General features: G+C 32.5%; 3 protein-coding genes across 12 annotated transcripts in view; all 3 read right to left on the bottom strand.

The window, feature by feature from the left end:
• Positions 1-3,631: 3,631 nt before the first annotated feature.
• On the bottom strand, positions 3,632-19,274 carry LOC111715703 (troponin I). 10 transcript variants are annotated; one of them, XM_023491063.1, is made up of 10 exons: positions 19,190-19,274; positions 18,028-18,066; positions 14,104-14,221; positions 13,717-13,840; positions 13,307-13,407; positions 8,266-8,309; positions 7,561-7,702; positions 7,382-7,387; positions 6,240-6,287; positions 3,632-3,892 (listed from the first exon to the last, which is right to left on the bottom strand). In XM_023491063.1, exons 2-10 carry the CDS (start codon positions 18,039-18,041, stop codon positions 3,860-3,862), a joined length of 630 nt encoding a protein of 209 aa, XP_023346831.1. In that variant the 5' UTR covers positions 18,042-18,066; positions 19,190-19,274; the 3' UTR covers positions 3,632-3,859. The 10 variants fall into 10 exon arrangements, with proteins under 10 accessions (XP_023346831.1, XP_023346830.1, XP_023346829.1 ...); XM_023491062.1 differs by lacking the exon at positions 13,307-13,407 and adding an exon at positions 11,592-11,692; XM_023491061.1 differs by lacking the exon at positions 13,307-13,407 and adding an exon at positions 10,680-10,780.
• LOC111715702 (glutamic acid-rich protein) lies at positions 15,818-17,865 on the bottom strand (the record flags this gene model as incomplete). Its single annotated transcript, XM_023491058.1, is given in 4 exon segments — positions 15,818-15,971; positions 16,144-16,191; positions 16,337-17,267; positions 17,657-17,865. Coding segments are annotated over 4 exon segments (1,092 nt in total). The 3' UTR covers positions 15,818-15,911.
• A 2,240-nt stretch (positions 19,275-21,514) lies between the features above and the next one.
• The window catches only part of LOC111715708 (transmembrane protein 35A), a 5,225-nt gene continuing 3,330 nt past the window's right edge, over positions 21,515-23,409 (bottom strand). Inside the window, exons 5-6 of the mRNA XM_023491073.1 lie at positions 22,817-22,900; positions 21,515-22,268 (exon numbers count right to left, since the gene is read on the bottom strand). Coding sequence (XP_023346841.1) covers positions 22,137-22,268; positions 22,817-22,900 — 216 coding nt within the window. The 3' untranslated portion in view covers positions 21,515-22,136. The remainder of the gene's footprint in view (positions 22,269-22,816; positions 22,901-23,409) is intronic.

Below are 23,409 nucleotides of genomic sequence, written 5' to 3'. Positions count from 1 at the left end.
GTCCTTCACCTGGTCTTTGACTGGCATATTTAACGATTAAACAAAGAAGGAAACAAGTGTTAGTTGCATGGAATCTTGAATAAAAGGAAATAGACAATATGAATTTTGTACAGTCATCTCTGAAGTCTCATTCTTCGTGGGTAGCCCTGAATATGAAATTAGGTAAATTGGACAGCAAATCGTCAGTACAGTAACTGTGTCATGCTATTGTGTGCTTCATCTAGAAACATTTTGTACTGGAAAGAAAAACAAACGCTTGTTCTTGATTACAACCAGAGATAAGATAGTTACAGAGATCGATTAACACCTGTAGTAAGCGATATTTTACACAGCACGTTCTATTGTGTACAAGGACTGTACATGACCAATCAGAAGACATCTGTATTCAGGGATATTTAAGGATCCTTAGAATAGGAAATGCAAAATCTTTAAAAATAGACAATAGTCATAAACGTTATTTTTTATGTTTAAAATTGGAGTATTTCTTTAAAAGTTGTAAAACTTAACCCCTGAATGCAACAAATGTCCGTGAGATGTCAGTCAAAAAACATTACATCGAACAGTAGCATGGCCTCCCGGGACACTATACGCCTGCTCAGCCTATCCAGGCAGAGTGTATGAGCAGTCTGTGATTACAGCAAAAATTGGTTTCTGATGTACACAATGGCACAAAATTCAATTACACATTTTCCCAACTGTTCATTAGCTCTCCAATCTATTTAATTTTATATATCTATGATCTTAATTTATATGTATGTTTAGAATAATATTTAAATGTAGGAGTTTCATATAAATCGTAATGTGTAAATATAAAGCTATATATGTACAAATAATATGTATATATAACAATATATTTACATTCAGTGATAGCTGCATAACCCTGGTAGTCTTTTTAAGAATATTTTTATTTCATTACCCAAGTAGCCTTGTTTTGTTAGGATTGGTTTGCATAATCATATATTTTCTCTGAGATAAAATGCACAAAAACAATCATAAATAATTGATATATCAAATTTTCTTCTGACCGGCCCTCCGTTTAAAGAGGGTTATGCACAATTTACGACGGTGAATCCTTTAAACCTTTATCTTATTATAAATAATGTTTCTGTTTCAGAAAAAGTTCTTTTTCATTACAGAATTGTTTAAGAAATAAAAGAATAAAGGAATAAAAATTAGACAAATATCCCACAAAGAAAATAATATTAAAGGATTCTTTACAAGTTCTAATAAACAATACTTATTAATTATCATTACATTATAGAGTAGGTTCTTTTTTAAACCTAATAATTATATGATCTGTTAAGAAGTAGATACAATTCGACATTAACATTATGCTTAATTTACATTAATTTTGATATTCTTTAGATTGTAAAGTGTTTTTATTTTTTCAATGAGGAATTGAGTCTTTGTCACAAACCCTGATTATCTAATCCCTACAACTAATTGCAACCCAAAGTTGTAGACCCTTTATATTTCCAATTATCACTTTGTGGCAAAGATTCAATTCCTTGTAATTTGTTTAATATCAGATTAGGTCAAATCATGATTTATTTGTTTGAACTGCATTTGTAAACATTTGTTTTTATCAAATTTATTAATTGCTGTTCTTGTTGATATATTTTCTAACAAAGATTTAAATGTTTTTGCAGTGTGTTGTGTGCTCAATTTACAATTTTGTTTAGACAAAAAATATTGTTTTTCATCTTTTGTAACAATTCAAATGAGGCGCTGTTACTCCCAAGCTCCTCAATCTTTGCAAATTGGAATAAAAGACATAGGTCTTTAATTCGACTATTGTTCACAACAAATTTCGTGCAGGTTTGCATTTGGCTCTAAAAATTAAGAAATGAGACGTCACATTTTGCTACAGTCTCAGTTTTACATGGGATTTTACAGAAAAATGAAACCTTCACTAAATCAAAAAAAATTGCTATAAAAAGTGTCGACCCCCCCAAATTAAATACCCAAGTTACGCTTCTGTAATTCTAAATTTTAAATTTTTTGAAAATATAAGAAGGAATTTATATATAATCCAAGTATATTGCACAAAAATAACATAATTGTGACCATGAACAATAGTAGGCAATTATATCAACACAATGAAGACTACTTTCGAATTTAATTTTGATCTAAATTACGCTGTTAAACAGCATGGATGCATAAAAACATAAAATCATGAAAATTTATCATTCCAAAAAGCTTCTCTTTGATTACATGTAAACTTGTAATTAGATAAAAGCTTGTTAGTCATTAAACTTAAATAAAAAATTCGTCTTCATTATAGCGATATAATCGCTTACCGCCGTAAAAAAAAATGGGTTTAAAGGTCTGTTAGGGTAGTTGCATGTGGGACTCCATGTAAAGATGACAAAACCTGATTCACAACGGTACCCTTTATATCAATATTTATAATTTTGAAAGCTGATTATTTTCAATTGCTGGTACTGTTCCAAAGTGACTTGAGCATTTCTATACGACAGGTAAATCGGTTATTGCCATCTTTGCATTGAGGGTCACTTGAAGTTTCGTTATTGGTCCGGAGAACCCCGCCCCCCCCCCTTCCTTTAGTTTTTGCATTGTTGTATAAAATGGTGCTTGTTTGTATTATTATTTGTATTATCAGTTTCTTTTCAGAAAAAGGAAAAAATATGTTATTGCAGATTTTAATTCAAAACATTTAAAAGTTGTCAATTAGAATTTTAGTCGAAGATCGTTATAATAAATATTGCCATGTATACATTTAAAAATTAATGAACAATTGCAGTCATTAATTACTAGAATTATTATAATTACTAGCTTGGGAACCCAGCTTTGACTGGAAATAAAATGATAAGAAACAAGAAATAGTCGTAATTTTGATTTTTTTCGATATTTACTGTCATAACACAAGAAAATGACTGATGCTTCAATTAAATGCTTTGGTCGAACACTGATTGTGGCTTTTGGGAGCACTAGGTTTGTTTACATTGCTCCCAGACAGTATAACAGTATACACCGTTTCCGTTCATTTGAGCTGAACGCTCGTAACATACAGGGTGTCCCACATCATATTAGACCGAGAACGGGTCTAAATTACGATTTTCGGAACTAATTAGAAAATTTCATTTAATGAATCATTTTGAAAAATAACATAAGGCTTATATAAGAATTTTCTTGCGGAAAATGATAAGTTTTTCGAGTATTAAGGGTTTATTTTGGTGTTAAAGATTGGAGATAATCTATTATGATATGGGACGCTCTGTATAACTTCTTTGGTTCCTTTCACCCCGGACTAACATTCGGATTCTTTTATTTGAAATCAAACGTGTTTTGGTATATTCAACAATCTTTAAATTTACGGATATGTGTTTTCTATACTTTTTGATTTACACTGTAGTTGCCTAGATCAGTACTTAAAGAAGGGTCTACAAGCGTAATTGTAAGTATATAACCCTCCATACAGAGATGACAATGCCCCAGCATTCACAACTTAAAAACATTTTCAAACCTAAAATAATTTGACGACATCTTTCACATTTTTGATCAGATAAATCGGGCATTGTCATCTTTGCATGTCCAGGTTCATTTGAAATTACGTTTACAGTCCCTTTAAGTAATATATTTTGTTTACAAGAAGTTTAAAAAAACTACATTTAGCAACGCATCGATATATTTTAGGTTCCATCATAAAATAAAAGTAACAAAATGTTGATAATTAAACATAAATATTTTCATAAAATAACATAAATCCACAGATATCCAAGTTCTAAATTCGAAACAAGAAAAAACAGCTGATTTCAGAAGAATTGCAGCAAACGAGAACAGCTTTTTGTTTCCATAAAGCAGCTTCCAAGAACAGCTGATGAAGAATAGAAACAGCTTAACTAGCAGCAGGCTCACCCTCTGCTGCTCCCTGCAACAAAAGACAAGATTAGTCGTCTTTGCCGGACTATTCGTTTCTCAAAAAATCTTCTACCTAGGTCCTAGAAAAAAATCTAAAATAACACTAAAACAATTTTTGCTGTCTAAACATTTGTGTGAAAAGGTTTTAGGACTTTAAGCGTATTAAGATTAAGATTTCAAATAGAGAAAAAGTAAGTTATAACTTTTATAAATCTATTTGGATAGATTGATTGTTAAGGTAAAATGAAAAGGGGTATTGACTATTGACAACGATTAATATTAGTTCTATCTGATGTCCATGTCTCCAGAAAATGATTTAAAACTGTGTCGAAAACTCATAAATATGTAATTAATATAATCACTTAATTTTGTTAACATTTTCATTTAATTTTGTTAACATTGACATTTAATTTTGTTAACATTTTCATTTAATTTTGTTAACATTGTCATTTAATTTTATTAACATTGTCATTTAATTTTGTTAACATTGTCAATTAATTTAACATTTTCATTTAATTTTGTTATAAAGATATTGGGTATTAATCTTGATTTTATAATAAAAACACTGAACCCTAAAGATCTACTCTAAATGTGACTGTTAACAGAAAACCGACAAAAAATTTCGGAAATCTTGATGACTAATATTTTTCAAAAATTTTTAAACATTTTTTATCAAATATCAAAAAAAGACTTCTTAAATTCAATGCTCCGGATAAATTTTGTTTTTATTCAAATTATGCTTTTAAAAAACAAGAAAAATGTTTAAGTTTAAAAATTCCAAGTGAGCTTTGATTTGTTTCTCATTCTAAAATGAAAAAAAAAACATTTTTAAATTTTATTTGTCAAATTTTGATTCTTGACAAAATTCGACATTCATAGTTTTTTTAAGAAAAAGAGACTTGACGCTCTAATCTAAAATAAAGCATTTAAGAACTAAAAAACACCTGTAAAAGCAATGCATTTTAACAAATTCTACTTTCTAAAACACGAGAAAAAAATCAATGAAATTAAAAGTTTTTAAAAAACCCAGACATTTTTATTTTTATTTTCTAAATGTTTTCGATATAAAATGGTTTGGAGGTGTCTTGAAAAAAAGGTTCTAGCTAAATATATTGAAAAAAAAATAGTTTCTAAAAACCAAACGAAAACAAAAAGCTAAAAGTTTGGCCGTTTTGTGTGGACGCAATAGAGGAAGAGGCCCAATTACTGAAAATAAAATACACTATAGCAAAATAAATACCAGACTATGTCTTGATTATGCTTTAAAAAAAAGTTTAAAAGCTCAGGAATAAAATTAATAATATTTCGGCACAATACCGACTAGTGACATTGACAAATTTTATGTTGTAAATGATGAAAACCTTGAAAGAGAATAATTCTAGTAATAATTGACTGTCCTTGTCATTTTTAGTGACCGTCCATTTTAAGAGGGTCGAATGCTGAATTGACAACGGTACCCTTAAATCTTTATCTAATCCTTAATGTGGAAGATATCGTAGTGTTTTTTGCTTTAAAAGTATTAAATTCTCTCAATTTACTTCATGTATCTGGGAGAAAGAAATCCGCAATTCAGGTTTAGAGAAAAACAACAATTGAAAGGTAACCAAAGTTTTTAGAATAAATCATGGATCATTCGTTCTTATTCTTAATTAGACAACGTTTTTACGATTTTAATTGTGAATCGGACATGCCACTATTTTTTTAAATGAATTGTCACGTAAAATTACGTCTACAGTTCCTTTTTTCCGGCAGGCAGCATTGAACACGTGCCTGCAATGCTATTCAGTTTGCTATGTCGTCTTTTCTACCGTTCTAGCAAATAATTTTCCGTATGAAATAAAGAAATTTAATATGGTTTCCGAAAAATATTTTCCGGATGAAATTAAGAAATTTAATATGGTTTCCGAATAATATTTTCCGTATGATATACAGAAATTTAATATGGTTTCCGAAAAATATTTTCCGAATGAAATTAAGAAATTTAATATGGCTTCCGAATAATATTTTCCGTATAAAATACAGAAATTTAATACGGCTTCCGAATAATATATATTTTCCGTAAGAAATACAGAAATTTGATATGGCTTCCGAATAATATTTTCCGTTTGAAATACAGAAATTTTTTTGGGCTTCCGAATAATATTTTCCGAATGAAATACAGAAATTTAATATGGCTTCCGAATATTTTCCCAGATTTAGGTTTGGTAGGATGTGAAGGGAAAGGGGCGGGGTACAAAGAGAAAAATTTTCGTTTATCTTTGTTTGCGCGCCAGAAATATAATTTATTTCCAGGGGGAGGTGGTTAAATACACGGGGGGGGGTTGAGGACCCCATGATATGATTCACACTGTTATTACCTTAACCTCTCCCTCCTTCGCCCCTAGCGCCCAACCCGGTTTCTTTTTCTGAAATTGATTTGGGTTAAAATTTGTTTTTTCACAATAATCTGCAAAGTTGACTAATCTATTTAGAAAATCAGAGGTAGGATCTTTTGTATGGAACAGCACTAATCTGCAAAGCTAAACTAGAAATCCAAAAAGGGAAATGTTTAGGTTTTAACGTAACCTAACCTAACTGTAGTAACTTTGTAACTGTAATTTTAATTGACCAACCATGCAAAGGGGCCAATGACCGATTTACAATAGTTTACAATAGTTTGCAATAGTGTGTTCTCTCAGGCAGAGATATGTGTGTATAAACTTATCGAACCTCACTTGTCTGAACATAAGCGGGTTTCGATAAGTTTACAAAAACGTATACCTCTGTACTCGACAAACACACAAAGGTTTTTAAGGTATTGCTGTAAATCGGGCCTTGCCCTTTTTTGCATGAAGGGTCAATTTAAATTACGCTTACAGTCTCTTTAAGGTTCTTTGTAGATTCTTACTGGTCGGACTAAGATATCCAAAAGTTTTAGCTTAATCCTTTGAACTCCAAAATATACGGATTAGTGCTTTCTGGAGGGATAAATTGTTCAAACCTCAGGATTAAATAGTGTTATAATCTACCCACGCTGAACTCACATAATCATTTAATATTTATAATAATGCATATTGCGTACAGGCAAAAAGGCATTTAATTTAAAAACCCTACATTTAATGTTTGAAATAATTTCACAATTCCACCATTAATAAACATGGAAATTTTAATCATTGTGTATCTTGCTTTTAATTAAATGTAACAAATTCTTTTTTAAAACTTCTAATTTTTGCTGTAATGATTAACAACAAAAACTATACACGCTGAAAAGGTTAAAGTTTTCCAGATTTTAAAGGTTAAATACTATTTCTACTTTTAACTAAAAAGGTGAAAAACTAAAAATTTCACTTTTGTATCTAAATATCTGAAAAACTAAAATACTAACTACTATAGTACGACCTGTTGTAAAAGGTTTTGGCCGACTCTATGCTAGAGTACTTTATTTAAATCCCTTACATTTTGCCAAAATTGGGCGATTTCGCGGCCAAACCCTTTAATTTTCAGCAACAACGATACTTGCCTCAGCCTGTATCCAAAATATATTCCTATGTTAAACTGGAAATTTAAAAAAGAGAAAATTTTGGTGAAAAGGTAAAAAATGTATGTGGTGAGGGGAGTATGTCAGAACGCTTTAAAGTGTTCGGAGGGGGGGGGGGATTTTGATAAAAAAATGTAATTTTATTGAATATATGGCGTTACCCCTGCCTCATCATCTTCCATCGTAAACTCCTTCTTCTTGACAGTCTTCAGCTGATTTCTGAAGTTAAACTCGGCAGCCTTCTTCTGTAGTTTAGCAAACTTATTCTCATACTTAGAAACCTTCTTCAGGGTAGGCTTTATACTAAACAGGAAGATAGATAGATAGGTAGGTAGGTAGGTAGGTAGGTAGGTAGGTAGGTAGGCAGGTAGGTAGGTAGGTAGGTAGGTAAGTAGGTAGGTAGGTAGGTGGGTAGGTAGGTAGGTAGGTAGGTAGGTAGGTAGGTAGGTAGGTAGGTAGGTAGGTAGGTAGGTAGGTAGGTAGGTAAGTAGGTAGGTAGGTGGGTAGGTAGGTAAGTAGGTAGGTAGGTAGGCAGATAGGTAAGTAGGTAGGTAGGTAGGTAGGTAGGTAGGTAATTAGGTAGGTAGGTAGGTAGGTAGTTAGGTAGGTAAGTAGGTAGGAAGGTAGGTAGATAGGTAAGTAGGTGTTAGAGTCGGCACACTTGCACGGTCCAAACAGTACGTAGGCAGGCAAGTAGGTAAGCGGGTAGGTAGGTAAGTAGGTAAGTATAGTAGGTAGGTAGATAAGTAGGTAGGTAAGTAAGTAGGTAGACAGGTAGGTCCGTAGGTAGGTAGGTAGGTAGGTAAGTTGATAGGTAAGTAAGTAGGTAGGCAGGTAGGTATGTTAGATTCAATAAATGTACTTACAATTTTCCTCTAAGATCGTTGACAGCAATATTTAGTTCATTGATCTAGATAAAATGATTGATTAGGCATAATTTTAGAATATGAAATCACGTATGTAGAGAATGCATTGCATTTTTATTTTTAACCTTTTCCAATAGGTTTTTTAATGTATTCTTAAAATATGAATACTAGTTAGAAGACAAATATTTTTGCTAAATTACTTTGATTTTTTTCTTGTAGAAAACAGTGTCCGAATTTAATGAATTTAAGCCGCGTCTCAAATCCCCCAAAAAAACGGTTTCAATTGAGCGCCGGCTGGAATCTTGAAAAATTGCATGTAATTCTAAGTGAAACCAACCATAAAGCCGCGGTTCAAATTCTTAAAATTCGGCCTCAGGATCTTTAAATCTTTTAATTGAGAATAAAAACTAGAAAAACACAGCAATGCGAAAATTGAGTTCTTCAATATTCAACAATGTTGTATCAGTAAATTAATCTTGTATCTCAATTTTGGTTAAAGATTAAACCGATAAGATAATAATCGTTTAATAAAAAATATTGAATTTTAAAACTTGCAAATTAGTACAACTACACTACAAAAAGTTACTAGAACTAAGAATCTAAAATACTTTTAAAACACATGCATGAAATTTTAAGCATTATCAAAAGTTATTCAAATAAAGTTAAAATTAGATTTTTTGAAAATACAAAAATTGCTAAATTTATTTTTATTGGTGATGTCACTCTTTCATAAGATGTTCTACGGATACTTGACATTCAACTGTTATTTTTAATATTTAAAAACTAAAAAGTTACAAAAAACCTAGGATTAGTCACGTGCACACAATTTACACTTCTTCAATTTATTTTTTAGAGTTTAAACTGGTATTATCAGAACCCTAGGGAATATTTATAATCTGATTTTTCTTCTTCAAATGTTAAATGAAAAAACTTATTAGAAATCTATTTTAGAAAATAGAGGAAATTTGTCGCGTTTTTTCCCCACTTATCATTATGATAAAACTATTCTAGGCTATAGGTTCTTATAAATATTAACAAGTTTTCAAAATGGCTATAAAGGCTACGGGACTGATCTGAAAACCTCCAAACATTAGGAATTTAGATAAATATTTGAGGAGCAGGGAACTGGCAACTTGCCATGGATTCTATCCTTGGCCAGTAAACTTAAATGTCAGCAGAAACATTGCCTCGCTATATGCATCGTCCCACTTTCAAGTATTTAGGGGAAAATTCAGACTTTATCGTTGCAAAGCAAAGCTCGAAGGCGGAAATACTGAGCAGTCCCTTAGCCGTTAGCGGGTGTTTAATCAAACAAACAGGTTTGCAGCCCCCTAGACTTAGATCAATTCTAATCCAAGCACTTCGAGCCTCCCTTTGAGTCTTTGGGAGTCGGAGGAGGAGGAGGAGATTGGAGAATGTTAAAGGGACCGTAAAGGAAAAATGAAAGGGGGTATAGGTTGAAAGCTAATCACTTTAGCTCTTGATCGTGACCCATGAAAGTTTTATCTGATGTTCCTGTCTCGAGAAATTGATATACAACTGTGTTAAAATTATACGAAAATTCATATATGTAAAATTTTGAAAATCTAAAACTTAAATCACGTGACCAGAACTATCACCAATGGCAGAGCAGTATACTGGTCATGTGTCTCCGCCTGTGTCACGTGACCACTTTACTGCACTGCCATTGGTGGAATTTCTGGTCAAGTAATACGGACTTATAAATAATATTATGAATTAAATCTAATAAAAATAGAAATAACAAATATAAAATTAGATTTGGAGTAAATCTAAGTTACAATTAGCTTTCTCTGGGATATCATCGTTTTCAGATTAGTTGCTTATTTGCTGAATTTGATCTATCTAAACCCACTACTTTTATACAAAATTGTATACATATTAATTTTTGTATAAATTTGACAAAGTTGTATATCAATTTCTCGAGATAGGAACATCATATATAACTTTCATGGGTCGCGATCAAGAGCTAAAGTGATTAGCTTTCAGCCTATACCCCCTTTTATTTTTCCTTTACAGTCCCTTTAAAAGAGAGTATTTTGGAGAAAAATTAAGGAGGAATTTTGAGAAGTAACAAGGAAAAAGTTGGGCGATGATAGATGCGGGCAAATGCAGCCCCTACCACAGTATTGCATTGATTTGAATGGGGGCTGCAGGTTTTTTTTCTGAAAGGGGTCAGTTCCCAATCCAATACCTCGAAATCCCTTTTGCGCACTTCAAATTCCATATCATATTTTTGGGATTCACAGAGGTACATACGATCAAAGTACTCCTTACAAATTTGCTTCAGATGCTCTGAAAATTAATTTGTTAACATTTTTCCTTTTGGTATCCATGAGAGGAGGTTTCATGTTGTCCAGAAACTAATCTATCCCATGAAAAATCCATCCTTGTACCTCCAAAATTCTAATTTTCACCCCACGCTCGAGGTCCCACTTATCCCCCTCTAGTTTGTATATGATGTTATTGTACTCTTTACAAATTTCTACGAGGTCATCTAAAAATGTATAATATGTCTTTTGTGACCGACTCAGGGCTCATCTAAATAAATGTACAATCTTTTTAAACAAAGAGAGTAGAGATGGACGCGTTCAGGTTTTTTCATTTCAATTGCTCATCATCCATGAACGACCTATTTTGTTCGTTTTTTTCAATCGTTCACAAGAAATTGATTTAGTTCGTTATAAAAATTATCGTAAATTTTCCATTGATTTTTTTTTGTTTTCTCATTGAACAATCGTTCGTTCAGTAAAATTGTTCGTTAAAAAAATCGTTCTTTGAATTAAAAAAACGTTAAGCCCTTCCTTCTACACGTGTATTCAATTTATTNCCCGTAAGTTCTCTCAAACGATTTTAAATCGTTAGTTTTAGTTTTTACGTTCGTTTTTAAAAACGGTCGTTTTTTTCATTTATATGAAAGATACAGTCGTTCATCCATCGTTTTTTCTGAAAGACCCCATCGTTCACGAAAAAATTAGAACAGTTTAACGATTTAACGATGCCCATCTCTATCTAAACCTCGTTATGTAGTTTATATACATGATTAAATAGTTTGGTTTATAATGTTAGTTTTATTCACAAGTTATTCTTATATTCAATTTGGGATTTTTTTCTTTTATGTCCAGAAACATGCGCAAACATTTCAAAACTTTGATTATAAGTTGATTTACTTAAATATATTGACAAGAAATGTTTGCTTATTTTCAAGGGGTTTGCATTTTTCTCCTTTTTTTAATTTAACTAATCATTGAAAGTTAATTTAGTAATTAAAAAAGGGAGAAATTTCAAACTTAATTTGTACTGCATACCCTGTAATCTTTAAATTCAACTTCTTTTTCCATATCATACTTTTCAGACTCCAAGTTATTCACTTTGTCATAATATTCTTGACAAATTTTGATAAGAGAGTCTAAAAAAAAAAAAACGCTAAAACATGTGCATGAAGTTCATATACAAATTCACGCTATGTCAGCATGGAAGCAATACAGTTCATTTAAAACAAAGGAATTGAGTTTTAGTCATACAACAAAATTTTGTATTTCATATTTTTTTGGAATTTTAGTTAGTCAATTGAGTAGTCGTATTAAGATTGACATTTAAAAGTAAAATCACAAATAAGTGCTTCAAAACTCAATTCCAGGCACCGAGCTGAGTTGCTTGCAATGTTGGTGTCTTGTTTTAAAGAAGTGAAGGAAAAAATGTGAAAATGTTTGATCATGCTCGAAAAATCAAGTTTGTACAAGAACTGTACATAATAAAGTTCAGCATGGCAAGTATATACAATTCTAATATACATGGCAACCCTTGGTCCTGGGTACCTTGTGCTCTCTCATGGCAACCACATGTTCCAGATCATACTTTTCATTTTCTAGAGCTACTACCCGAGCATAATACTTCTCACAAACTCCACGTCTTTCCCCTTCAGGCGAAAAAGTTTTGATAAGACTTTTTTGGTTAAAAACTCGACATATCCCTCAAATTTTACGAAACCACCTTAAAATCTTATAGTTTATTAAATGTCAGCTAACTTCAAGACATAACTAATTTGATTCTAACTCGAGATTTGAGACAACATCTTCAGAATAAATATGAAATTTGATACTTCAACTGCAGTAAAGTAACGCGCAGTATATATCTTAAGTATACTTCACTAAATTAACCTACAGGGTGTCCCACGAAACATGACAGAAGCAGGACGACTTAAAGATCGTCTTTGATTTTTAAAAAATAGCGGCATTTATTTGTTAACCAATTTCGAAGTAAAGTTCTAGTCCTGGTATTCCTAAATATTGTCTGCCTTATTCAAGCTTTCAATATTACTGGAGATATTAAGAAGTTTGTTATGATTTCGACAATTTGAATTAATATATTGAAATCTGAACAAAATTCTTATTATCTCCAGTAATATTGACAGCATAAAAAAGGCAGACCACATTTTGGAAATGTCAGGACTAGAAACAATTCGCGATTTTTGTTTTAAGGCTTACGAACAAATGCCGGAAATTATTTCACAGATTAAAAACGACCTTCAAGTCGTCTTTCTTCTTTCAAGTTTCGTGGGACACCAGCTGTACATTACAAATATACCCTGATTTGATCAACAGTAAAAAAAAAAGAATAATTAGTACATAAATAAAAATCTTTCTACTACTTGAAACAAGTTCTCCGTGTTCTACAACAATCATGCTTTCTTTGCTTGTATGCTTTAAAGCATATCATAAAAACACTTAAATTGCTGTTGTGAACCAAATTCTTTGTATCCATAAAAAAGAATTTTAAAAATAAAGCAATTTATAAAATATTTGCTTTCCAATTGGATTTCTTCTGCTTGAATATGATAAATATGTGTTATTATAAACTGCTTGATAAAAAATAGCAAATTTTAGTCAGCTTTAGACATTTTGCTCTGGTGCACACAAAACCTTATTGACTGATAGGCCCTGAAAAATTGGACTTAAAAGCTGTGTCTAACAAGAGAGTGCTCCTATGCTAAACATTAAAATAATTAACTAAATTGTCATACCTCATAATCTTTAACCTTGACCTCATGTTCGAGGTCAAATTTTGTACTTTCAAGATGATATTGACGTGCATGGTATGTTTTGATGATATTTCTCAGCGCATCTTGCAAGTATTTAAATTTATCAAGTTTATACAAATATCTAAAACAATGTTATATTTCTGGTTAACGGGAGCTTACGCTTTTGGAGTGGCACTTTCTTTTTAGAATAGAAGGAGTTTAGAAGCATTGTCAGGGTCGTGGATTTAACATTAAAAATGTTTAAAAACTAATTTGGTAATGTCTTACTTGCTTAATGGTTCAGGTTAATTTTTTTAAGTTTTGTGTCTGTGATAAGATAGCTGTCCAAATTAGTAAAATAAATATTGATGTAATTCAAATTTTTTCATTAAACTTTTGGAAAAAGTTCTCACCTTCGGATGCAGATTCCAAATCCTTAGGCTGACCGCATCGCTCATCGATGACCTTCCTGCGCTCCATCGCCTTCCTCTCCTGCTCTTTCTTCAGCTCTTCAGCTGCCTTCTTACGCAGCAGAAGCTGAACACAAAATGGATATATTATAGAGGAATGAAAGTCGTCTTCCTCATCGAGGAAGATAAAGAAAATCCTCAAACTAGATTTTGAAAGAAAAAAATTATAAGACGCTTTCATCATTTTCTTAACTTTTATCGCATGAATAAATAAAAATGTACCTTTAGAATATTTTAATTTAGCTTCTGGAAATCATTGGATTAGATTTGTCAATTAACAAATATATCTAAAGGGGGACCAGAGGGGGGAGGAGGGGGTTCTTAACTTACCCTAAGTTTCTTCTTCCTCTCTGGAGTCATGAACCCCTTCTTAGCCTTCTTGCCGGCGGCCTGGGCCTCAAGACGGGCCCTGACCTCGGCCTTCTTCCGGTCAATCTCAGCCTGCTTACTATAAATAAATATAATTATACATTTTAGCATGGTTATTCGTTTTTGGAACTTTATATCCCTTTCTTTAAACTGATTTTAACAATCATCACTGAAAACCGAGCAGTATTTTTTCAATCACTCCTTTTAAATGCATATATCTAGGGCTACAAAAATTATAAACGAGTTGGTGAGGTGAAAATAAAGGCCAAGGCAACGCGACACTTTAAAGTCAAGACTGTCTAAAAAATTTGATGACAAAAATTCAGAGTTGTCTCAAGGAATGCTGTATATGTACTCAAGATTAATCCCAGTTAAATAAAAGCAGTGAAATTACTTCCCAATTATATTAGCTAAAATGCTAATAAACAGGGTGTCCAACATCATATTAGATCATTTATAGCTCAAAATAGTGATTTTATGGACTAGTCAGAAAATTTAAAAACAACGAATCATTTTAAAAAATGTATAAGGTTACAATAAAAGTTTTCTCGTAGAAAATACTAGGTTGCTCTAGTAGTATGTGCGTATTTTAGTGTTAAAGTTTGTAGAAAATCTAAAGATGAGCTAATTGCTAGTTTCCTTAAAGCTGAAGATGAGCTTATTGCTAGTTTCACATAAAGCTGAAGATGAGCTTATTGCTAGTTTCCCATAAAGCTAGAGATGAGCTAATTGCTAGCTTCCATAAAGCTGAAGATGAGCTAATTGCTAGTTTCCCATAAAGCTGAAGATGAGCTAATTGCTAGTTTCCCATAAAGCTGAAGATGAGCTAATTGCTAGTTTACCATAAAGCTAGAGATGAGCTAATTGCTAGCTTCCCATAAAGCTGAAGATGAGCTAATTGCTAGTTTCCCATAAAGCTGAAGATGAGCTTATTGCTAGTTTCCCATAAAGCTGAAGATGAGCTTATTGCTAGTTTCCCATAAAGCTGAAGGGGCACATCAAGGGTATTTTAAGATAAACAAGACAAAAAAATTTGTAGAAGATTAGAATTTTCCTCATTAGTTGTTGCCCTGTAACTTTTGCTTTTAAAGGGAGTGACTGGCAATGTATGGTATTGGAACTGAGAATGTAGTATTGTGGAGAATTTTTCTAGGATTCATTTGAGACATTGAAAACGTGATGTATGCTTACTGAGTTTGAGCGCAAATTCGACGTCCAAATTCTCATTTGGGTGGTAACGTTTGGAGAATTGATTTTTTTAAAATTATTAAACAACGACGACGAAAAATGTTAAAAAAAAGTTAACAGTAAACTAATCAGATGTTTAGGAACATATTTCTCAGTCGAAATTTTCTCAATAAATCAATGTAGAGTCAATTATTTCTTTTTCATCATTATATTTAATTTCTTATTCTTTATGAAATGTTTGTGGTTTTCTTAAAATTTTTCAAATGTTGCTTTTCCATAAAATTTCAGGATATCTACAGAAAATGTTACAGAAACCAATAACTGAATGAGATTGCTTTTTTTCAATGATAATAGTTAATTCTTATTTTCTCAACCGGTTCCTAAACAACTAATTAGTTTACTGTAGACATTTTACTACATTTTTCGTCGTCGGTTTTTTTTGAAGATTGAATTTTTGCTCTTGCTGAGCAAATATGCACCGTAAAAACGTCTCATAGGTCTCAAATGATTCCTAAAAAAGCAGTTTCAACATCATTATAATTTTCTTTTCCTAGCTATATATGTTTCTTCATTTTCCATACTTACATTTTGAATGAATAGCCTACACTAGATTTATCTCTGGCGTATGCTACATCTAAACTCTAAATTAAAATTAAACAACATGCAGTTAGTCAGCTCAAACCATAATGAATTAGTATAAAATAAAAAAAATCTAGTCTGTTGACTATAAATCCCTTTGATCAGGCTTCTTGTTTTCCCCCATTTTCGGGAATTTGCTGCCATTGTTTTCTGTTCATGTTTCGATCAACTTACTGTAGCTTCTTCCTCTGATCTCAACCCCAGAGAGTGTTTGTATTTTCTCTTAAACCAGGGTTAAATAAGAAACAGAGTAATTATCGTTAAATCTTAATATTTAGTGGAAACATTTACCCCTCAGTGCGAAATGGCTGAGACACTGTCATTTTTCAATATAGAAAATAAAGGATATTGTTTCTTATTCATATTCCTTGTATGCTTCTACAGCATCTTCCATTGTTGCCTCCCCTTCCTTATCCTCATTCTCATCTTCTTCTTTATCATCAGATATGTCTTTATCTTCATCATTTTCACTTTCATCTTCTTCTGTATCCTCTTCTTCATCATTAACATCATCAACTTCAGCATCGTCCACTTCAACATCGTTCTTAATTCTATCTTTCCCGATCATTAGTTTGTTCTTCATTATGTTAATATTCTCAGCTAGGTCCAAAGCTTTTTCATAATTATTTTTAACAGCGTCATTCTCAACCTCTAAACTGGTCTTAGAGGCGTTTTTGCCGATACTTTTAAATTTTCGATCGATCTTATCTTCAGAGTTGGGTTCAGATTTGATGATAGATAATTCAATCTTCAGTTCATCTTTATTTCCAGTCTGTGTATTCTCTTTTATATCTTTTTCAACCGATTCCTCAGTTTTATCCTCATTCTTTATATTGGGGAATATAACCTCATTTTGATCCTTGGATTTGTTGAGAGGATCGTTTAGTTTTCCAACAAAGTGTTTGATTTCTGTATTGATTCTTTGAATGTTCTTTTCCTTTGGTTCCTTCCTGTCTTCCCATTGAATCACTTTTTTCTCTCCGGACTTGATCTTCTTCGCGTTCTCAACGATGTTCTTGTCCTCCTTCTTGCTTTCTCTCTCCTTCTCTTTGTTTTCCTGCTTTCCTTCCTCTTTAATCTTGTTCTCTTTATCTTTCTCTTTCTTTTCCTCATCACTTCTTGTTGTGTTCTCATTTTTCTCTTTCTTCTGAGTTTCTTTTGTGTCTCTTTTCTCTACTTTCTTGCTCTCATCTTTTTCAGCAATCTTCTTTTCTCCTTTCTTCTCTTTACTTTCCTTTTTCTTGTTTTGAGTTGTTTGTCCCAAGTTCTCAAATGAGAAAGGGTCCTCTTCATCAATTCTTCATAAAAATAATATTTTTTTCTTTTTACATTAAAGGGACTGTACACGTGATTTTAAAGGAATCTTCATTAAAAAAGTATCTTGAAAAGCTTTGTCTGATTCAGAATAAAATTGGATCATTTTCATTTCTTGCTTTTCTATGAAAGTGGGAACATAGCCAGAATTAAACAGTTTTCAAGCTAGAAAACCGAATATATCTTCCACATTATTGATAAGGTACAGATTTAGAGAGTACCGTAGTTAATCTGGCGTGCCCCACTTTTTTCTTTTTTTTAAATTTTAGAACTAAACGACAATCCTTTTACTTTGCGATTTTTTTAATAGAAAAAATATTTTTTCAAAAAAAGATATAAAATTATTGAGTGAAAGTTATAAAAAGCTTCTTACTCCGGATAAAGAGTTGCTAATCGTCGAGACCTTTCTCTTCGTCGCCGTTTCATTCTTTCGTCAAGGTTTCCACCAACCAGGCAGCAGGTAAGTAAATAAACAAATATAATATATCATGCAGTTAGTGAAAACAATTCAAAGGCCGTGATTTAAATAATTTGGGAAAAATTAGCGTCAAAATTAAGTTGTCATTAAGACATTTCTGATTTTTCTGAGAGTTGAGTTCAATCTAAAACTTTTCAAATTTGACGATAAGACTTGAGACTAAGGGATTAAGACTCGATACTAAAAGTATTAGAACCGCGGTCTGAAAACAAGAAGAAAAAAACACAATGGTTAGAGAAAACAAGGATTTCTGAACACAAACTTACTCTTCGTCCGACATCTTGATTTCTGTTTACGGCTGAGTTCTAAAAGATTTAATCCTTAAAATTTTATTTCCTTTTTACATTGTGCATAATCTGTATAGCCTGTATCCTGTGTGTTATCTTTATATCCTGTATCCTGTGTGTTATCTATATATCCTGTATCCTGTGTATAATCTGTATCTCCTGTATCTATTGTATCCCCAGTATCCCCTTTATCCTCTGTATCCCCTGTATCTCCTGTATCTCCAGCATACTCTGTATCTCCTGCATACATTGTATCTCCTGTATCCCCCATATCCCTGTATCCCCTTCCTGTATCTCCTGTATCCTGTGTATAATCTATATCCCCTGTATCTCCTGTATTCCCTTTATCCTCTTTATCTTCTGTATCCCCTTTATCCTTTGTTTCCCCTGTATCCCCTGTATCCTCTGTATCTCCTGTATCTCCTGCATACCCTGTATCTCCTGTATACCTTTATCTCCTGTATCCCCTGTATCTCCTGTATCCCCTGTATCCCCTTTATTCTCTGTATCCCCTGTATCTCCTGTATCTCCTGCATACCCTGTATCTCCAGCATCATCTATATCCCTGTATCCCCTTTCTCTCCTGTATCTCCTGTATCTCCTGTATACCTGTATCTCCTGTATCCCCTATATCCCTGTAAATCCTGCATATCCTTTATCTCCTGTATCTCTTGTATCTCCTGTATCCCCTGTATCTCCTGTATTCCTATATCCCTGTATCCCCTCTATCTCCTGTATCTCCTATATCCCTGTATCCCCTGTATTCCCTGTATCTCCTGTATCTCCTGTATCTCCTGTATCCCTTATATCTCCTGTATCCCCTATATCCCTGTATCTCCTGTATCTCCTGTATCTCCTGTATCCCCTGTATCTCCTGTATCCCTATATCCCTGTATCCCCTGTATCTCCTGTATCTCCTATATCCCTGTATCCCCTGTATTCCCTGTATCTCCTGTATCTCCTGTATCTCCTGTATCTCCTGTATCTCCTGTATCCCCTGTATCCACTATATCTCCTGTATCCTCCTGTATCCCCTGTATCCACTATATCTCCTGTATCTCCTGTAACCCCTCTATCCCCTGTATCCTTTGTATTCCCCGTATCTCCTGTATCCCCTCTATCCCCTGTTTCCCCTTTATACCTATTATGAGCCAGGTTAAGGACTGACTGAAGGAGGTTTAAGGAGGTGTAGGATGTAGGAAAGGCAGCAGGTAGGAGAAGGCAGGATCCCCCTGAATCAGCAGAATCTCCTGAACAAGGTGCCAAGAGGATGAAGGGTCCCAGGAATACATTTCAAAGCAAAACAAGGATTTTTTTTAGATTTTATAACATTCGAATTTTAAAACGAGATTTTAATTTTATCTTTTTTGCAAAAAAGTCTTGTATCATAAAAAATAGTGATCATAGTGTCACGTTAATATAAAGTAGGGTGTGGAAATATTTATAAATATCTAGTTTTTCTTTTGCTTTCAATAAATGTCTAGTTTTTCTTCTTGTTTTCAAGAAATGTCTTGTTTTTCTTCTCCTTTCAATAAATGTTTATTTTTTCTTCTTGTTTTCATTAAATGTCTAGTTTTTCTTCTCGTTTTCAAGAAATGTCTAGTTTTTCTTCTTGTTTTCAATAAATGTCTAGTTTTTCTTCTTAAGTTTTCAAGAAATGTCTAGTTTTTCTTCTTGTTTTTAATAAATGTAGTAAGATTTAAATATTCATATTTTCAAGGGTCCAAACCTGGTTTAAAGTTCGTCCAGAGTCCAAACCTGGTTTAAAGTTTGCCCAGAGCCCAAACCCGGTTTAAAGTTTGTCCAGAGTCCAAACCCGGTTTAAAGTTTGTCCAGAGTCTAAACCTGGTTTAAAGTTTGTCCAGAGCCCAAACCTCATTTAAAGTTTGTCCAGAGCCCAAACCTGGTTTAAAGTTTGCCCAGAATCCAAACCTGGTTTAAAGTTTTTCCAGAGTCCAAAACTGTTTAAAAGTTTGTCCATAGCCCAAAACTGTTTAAAAGTTTGTCCAGAGCCCAAACCTGGTTAAAAGTTTGTCCAAAGCCCAAACCTGGTTAAAAGTTTGTCCAGAGCCCAAAACTGTTTAAAAGTTTGTCCAGAGCCCGAAACTGAATAAGGAGCCCAAACCCCTAGTTTATATTTATCCTGCTCTCTCTCTCCCTCTATATACATGATTCATCTATACCTGGGCAGATGCCCTTTACCCTCAGGGATTATATTTACAAATACTTAGATTTTTCTAGAAGTTGACCTAATTTTAGGAATTTAAATAACAATACAAATTCGATTGTTTTTAGATTAAGGTTTTTTCTTCAATTTATTAAAAAAGGACTTTAAAGATAGAAAGCTCAAAAATCTGGCTGCTTGAAAGTGCGCTGCATGTCCTTGACAGATAGATACATCTACATACAGAGGACTTAAAAATGTAAAAAATGAAAGAATTCATACAATTACACTGCTGTTACAATCAGGATAAAGGAGAATGAAAGTCGTCTTTATTCGATCTTTTTTTAAGATAAAGCTTAATATTCTCTGAACATGTTCATCAGCAACTTGATTTAATGAATAGCAAGAAATAGTAGAACCACGCACCTCCGGTTCATCAAGTTCTCCTGTGCGCCGAGTCAAGAGTTTAATTTTATCAATTTAAACATTTCATTAAAGGGAGTGACCGGCAATGTATGGTAGTTGACCTAAGAATGTAGTAATCGATGACTACTGTTTGTAATATCTGAATGATTTGTTTGGAATTGATTTGTTTACGATCCGAGTTGAATGTTGCATCTTTCCGAATTTGTATGGACGTTGCGTTCTTCGGTGTGATTCGTTTTAAACAATTTTCTTCTCATAGACGCAACAGATAGAAGTAAGATTTGTAGCGATCAAAAGCGCTTTTTATCGCATTAAGCCTATACCTTCTTTCATTTTTCGCGAACACTCCCTTTAAATCTCTCATAATTCAACTCGGATCGTAAAATAATCAATTTAATCCAAAACAAATCACTCAGATATGACAAACAATAGTCATCGATCATTTTTCGACGCATTCATATATAGTTAATATTTCATAATATTTTTGACTTTGTTTTGAAATAAAATTTCGCTAGCGTTGGATCTTCGAACATTCCTGGAAAATATGAAAATGTCGAGTTAATTATTAAAAATCCTAGAAACAGGAATAAATGTTTTCCACTGTAACTCTCAGATCATGAAAAATAAAAAATATTAAGAAATATCAACTATATACGAATATGTCGAAAATTATCGATGATTATTGGTTGTAATGTCTGTATGATTTGTTCAGAATTACATTGATTTTTTTACGTTCCCAGTTGCAATTTTCTGAATTTTTATGGACAAGAGATAGAAGTAAGATCATAGCGATCAAAAGCGCTTATTTTTCGCCGTAAGCCTATACACCCCTTTCATTTTTCCCGAACACTTCCTTTAAAACAGTTTTGAACCAAAAAATCTTCTTACTATTTATTTCACACTAAACAGAAAACGAGTAAATTATTTAACAAAATTAATAAATTATCACTAGTTTACAAGTTTACAAGGGTGATATTAATAATAAAAGATTATATTTATTTACAATGGTTCTAGGGGACATTTAAATTTAGTCGTGTTCATCTTACATGTACATTATTTTAATTGCATATTTTAGTTATTCAAGATTGAAATATGTTCAATTTTACTAACTCCTTTTTTTGGCAATTGTCAGTTTTTAACATTTAAACTGGAGATAATTAAAATAAAAAATGCAAAGGATTCAATGATAAACATTAGTTGAATATAAAGGTTGGTTAATGGGACTGTTGACATAAAATATATGACCTTCCATTTTTAAAGTGGCATGTCGGATTGAGTACGGATGAATAAATTAATGAATGAATGAGCTATCCGAGATTATATCTCTTCGATTGTGGTTTATAAGTAACTTACTGAAATCTTCTACTGGAGCAAATGGAGGAAATTGTCCGAATTAAACACAAGATAGAAAACCGAGGATATCTTCCACATACACATTATTTAAATGGCATTGTCGTAAATCATTTTTAAGAACGGTCCCTAAAATGGAAACAGTTTTTTATTGATTCTTTTTGGAGGATTTACCACCATTGGATTTAGCACCAGACTTCTGAGCAGGGGGTTTCATTGGGTTTGGTTTGGTCGGTAGCTCGTCAAACTGACCGCTAACTTCTACATTTACTGGGTCATCCTGGAAATAAACACAAAATATTTATTAAAGGAGGGTTTTGCCGAGGTTGTTTATTAAGGACAGATACACTGGTTGCTATGAAGACGACATTGGAGCGCATCCTGAGTATCTAACCTCAATATACAGTCTTGGGGTTTGCTACAAAAACCGGGAAAAGATAGAAGAAATCATTTGTTTTGTAAAAAAGCAAATAATTTTAACAATATCTTGCAAATTGACCTAAAAATTGCTCTTAACTACGATGGTAGGTGATAATACCAATATAATGAAGACGACTTTTTTACTAAGGTTTACAAACTTTTTTCGAATTACAAGTTTACAAGTAATTAAAGCGAAGCTTTTTTAATCGACAGCTTCTCTTTCAGTGGCGCCCATAAGGGGGGTTATTGTGGTTATTTACCCCNCAGCTAGATATCAATCAAAATTGATATCGAAAGTCGTCTTCATTGTATTGATATGATTGTCTACCAGTAAGAGTAGAAACCTAAATAGAGTGGCATTCACTTAAAAAGTGTTAACCCGCCATTTTTTTTTTTTTTATTGTTTACCTTATGTTTATAGTACTGCCAGTCCACCACCAGCCGGCACATTAACATAAAAAAGAAGACCAGAGAGGGCGCCATTCGTTCAAACTAAACAAAATTGTATTAATCATTTAAGAAATAAATGCACGGCACATATGCTTGCCTAAAAGTGGATTTACTTGGTACACTTACAAAAGTGTATCACTTTTTGAAAATGTGTTTATTTTTTCCAACATTTAAAATGTTCAAAATCTGGAATTGAAAACGAAAAAAAATATCCTTAGCTTCATACATATTTAGTTTATCCTCTTATGAAGTCAAAAACTTTTTTATATTTTTAAAATAAATCAAGTTTGGTAACAAAAGAACTGTTTTTAAAAGTTGTTTTAACTTTTTAAGTTAGATCTAACTGAAAATTAAACTTTTAACGGCATTGCAAAAACACACTTTCTATTTTGAGAAAATTTTTCGTATTTGTATTGGATAAACTGCAAAGGATGAGGCTTTAATGATGAATCAAAAAGGAACTTAACGCAGAAAACATGCAGTACTATTTTAGATAGAAAATGCAGTACTATTTTAGATAGAAAATGCAGTACTATTTTAGATAGAAAATG

This window comes from Eurytemora carolleeae, unplaced genomic scaffold (assembly GCF_000591075.1).
Source record: "Eurytemora carolleeae unplaced genomic scaffold, Eaff_2.0 scaffold1270, whole genome shotgun sequence".
NCBI lineage: Eukaryota > Metazoa > Arthropoda > Copepoda > Calanoida > Temoridae > Eurytemora > Eurytemora carolleeae.
The sequence above is the reverse complement of the archived record's forward strand: the minus strand, read 5'-3'. Positions and strand labels throughout refer to the sequence as shown.

Bases quoted from the DNA above. Each gene is read 5' to 3' on its own strand.
- LOC111715703 (XM_023491063.1), bottom strand. The intron at 13,841-14,103 runs GTAAGTTAAGAA...TTTTGTGTTCAG, and splicing joins AGAGGAAGAAGAAACTTAGG to CTTCTGCTGCGTAAGAAGGC. The intron at 13,408-13,716 runs GTGAGAACTTTT...AATACTTGCAAG, and splicing joins TTTGGAATCTGCATCCGAAG to ATGCGCTGAGAAATATCATC.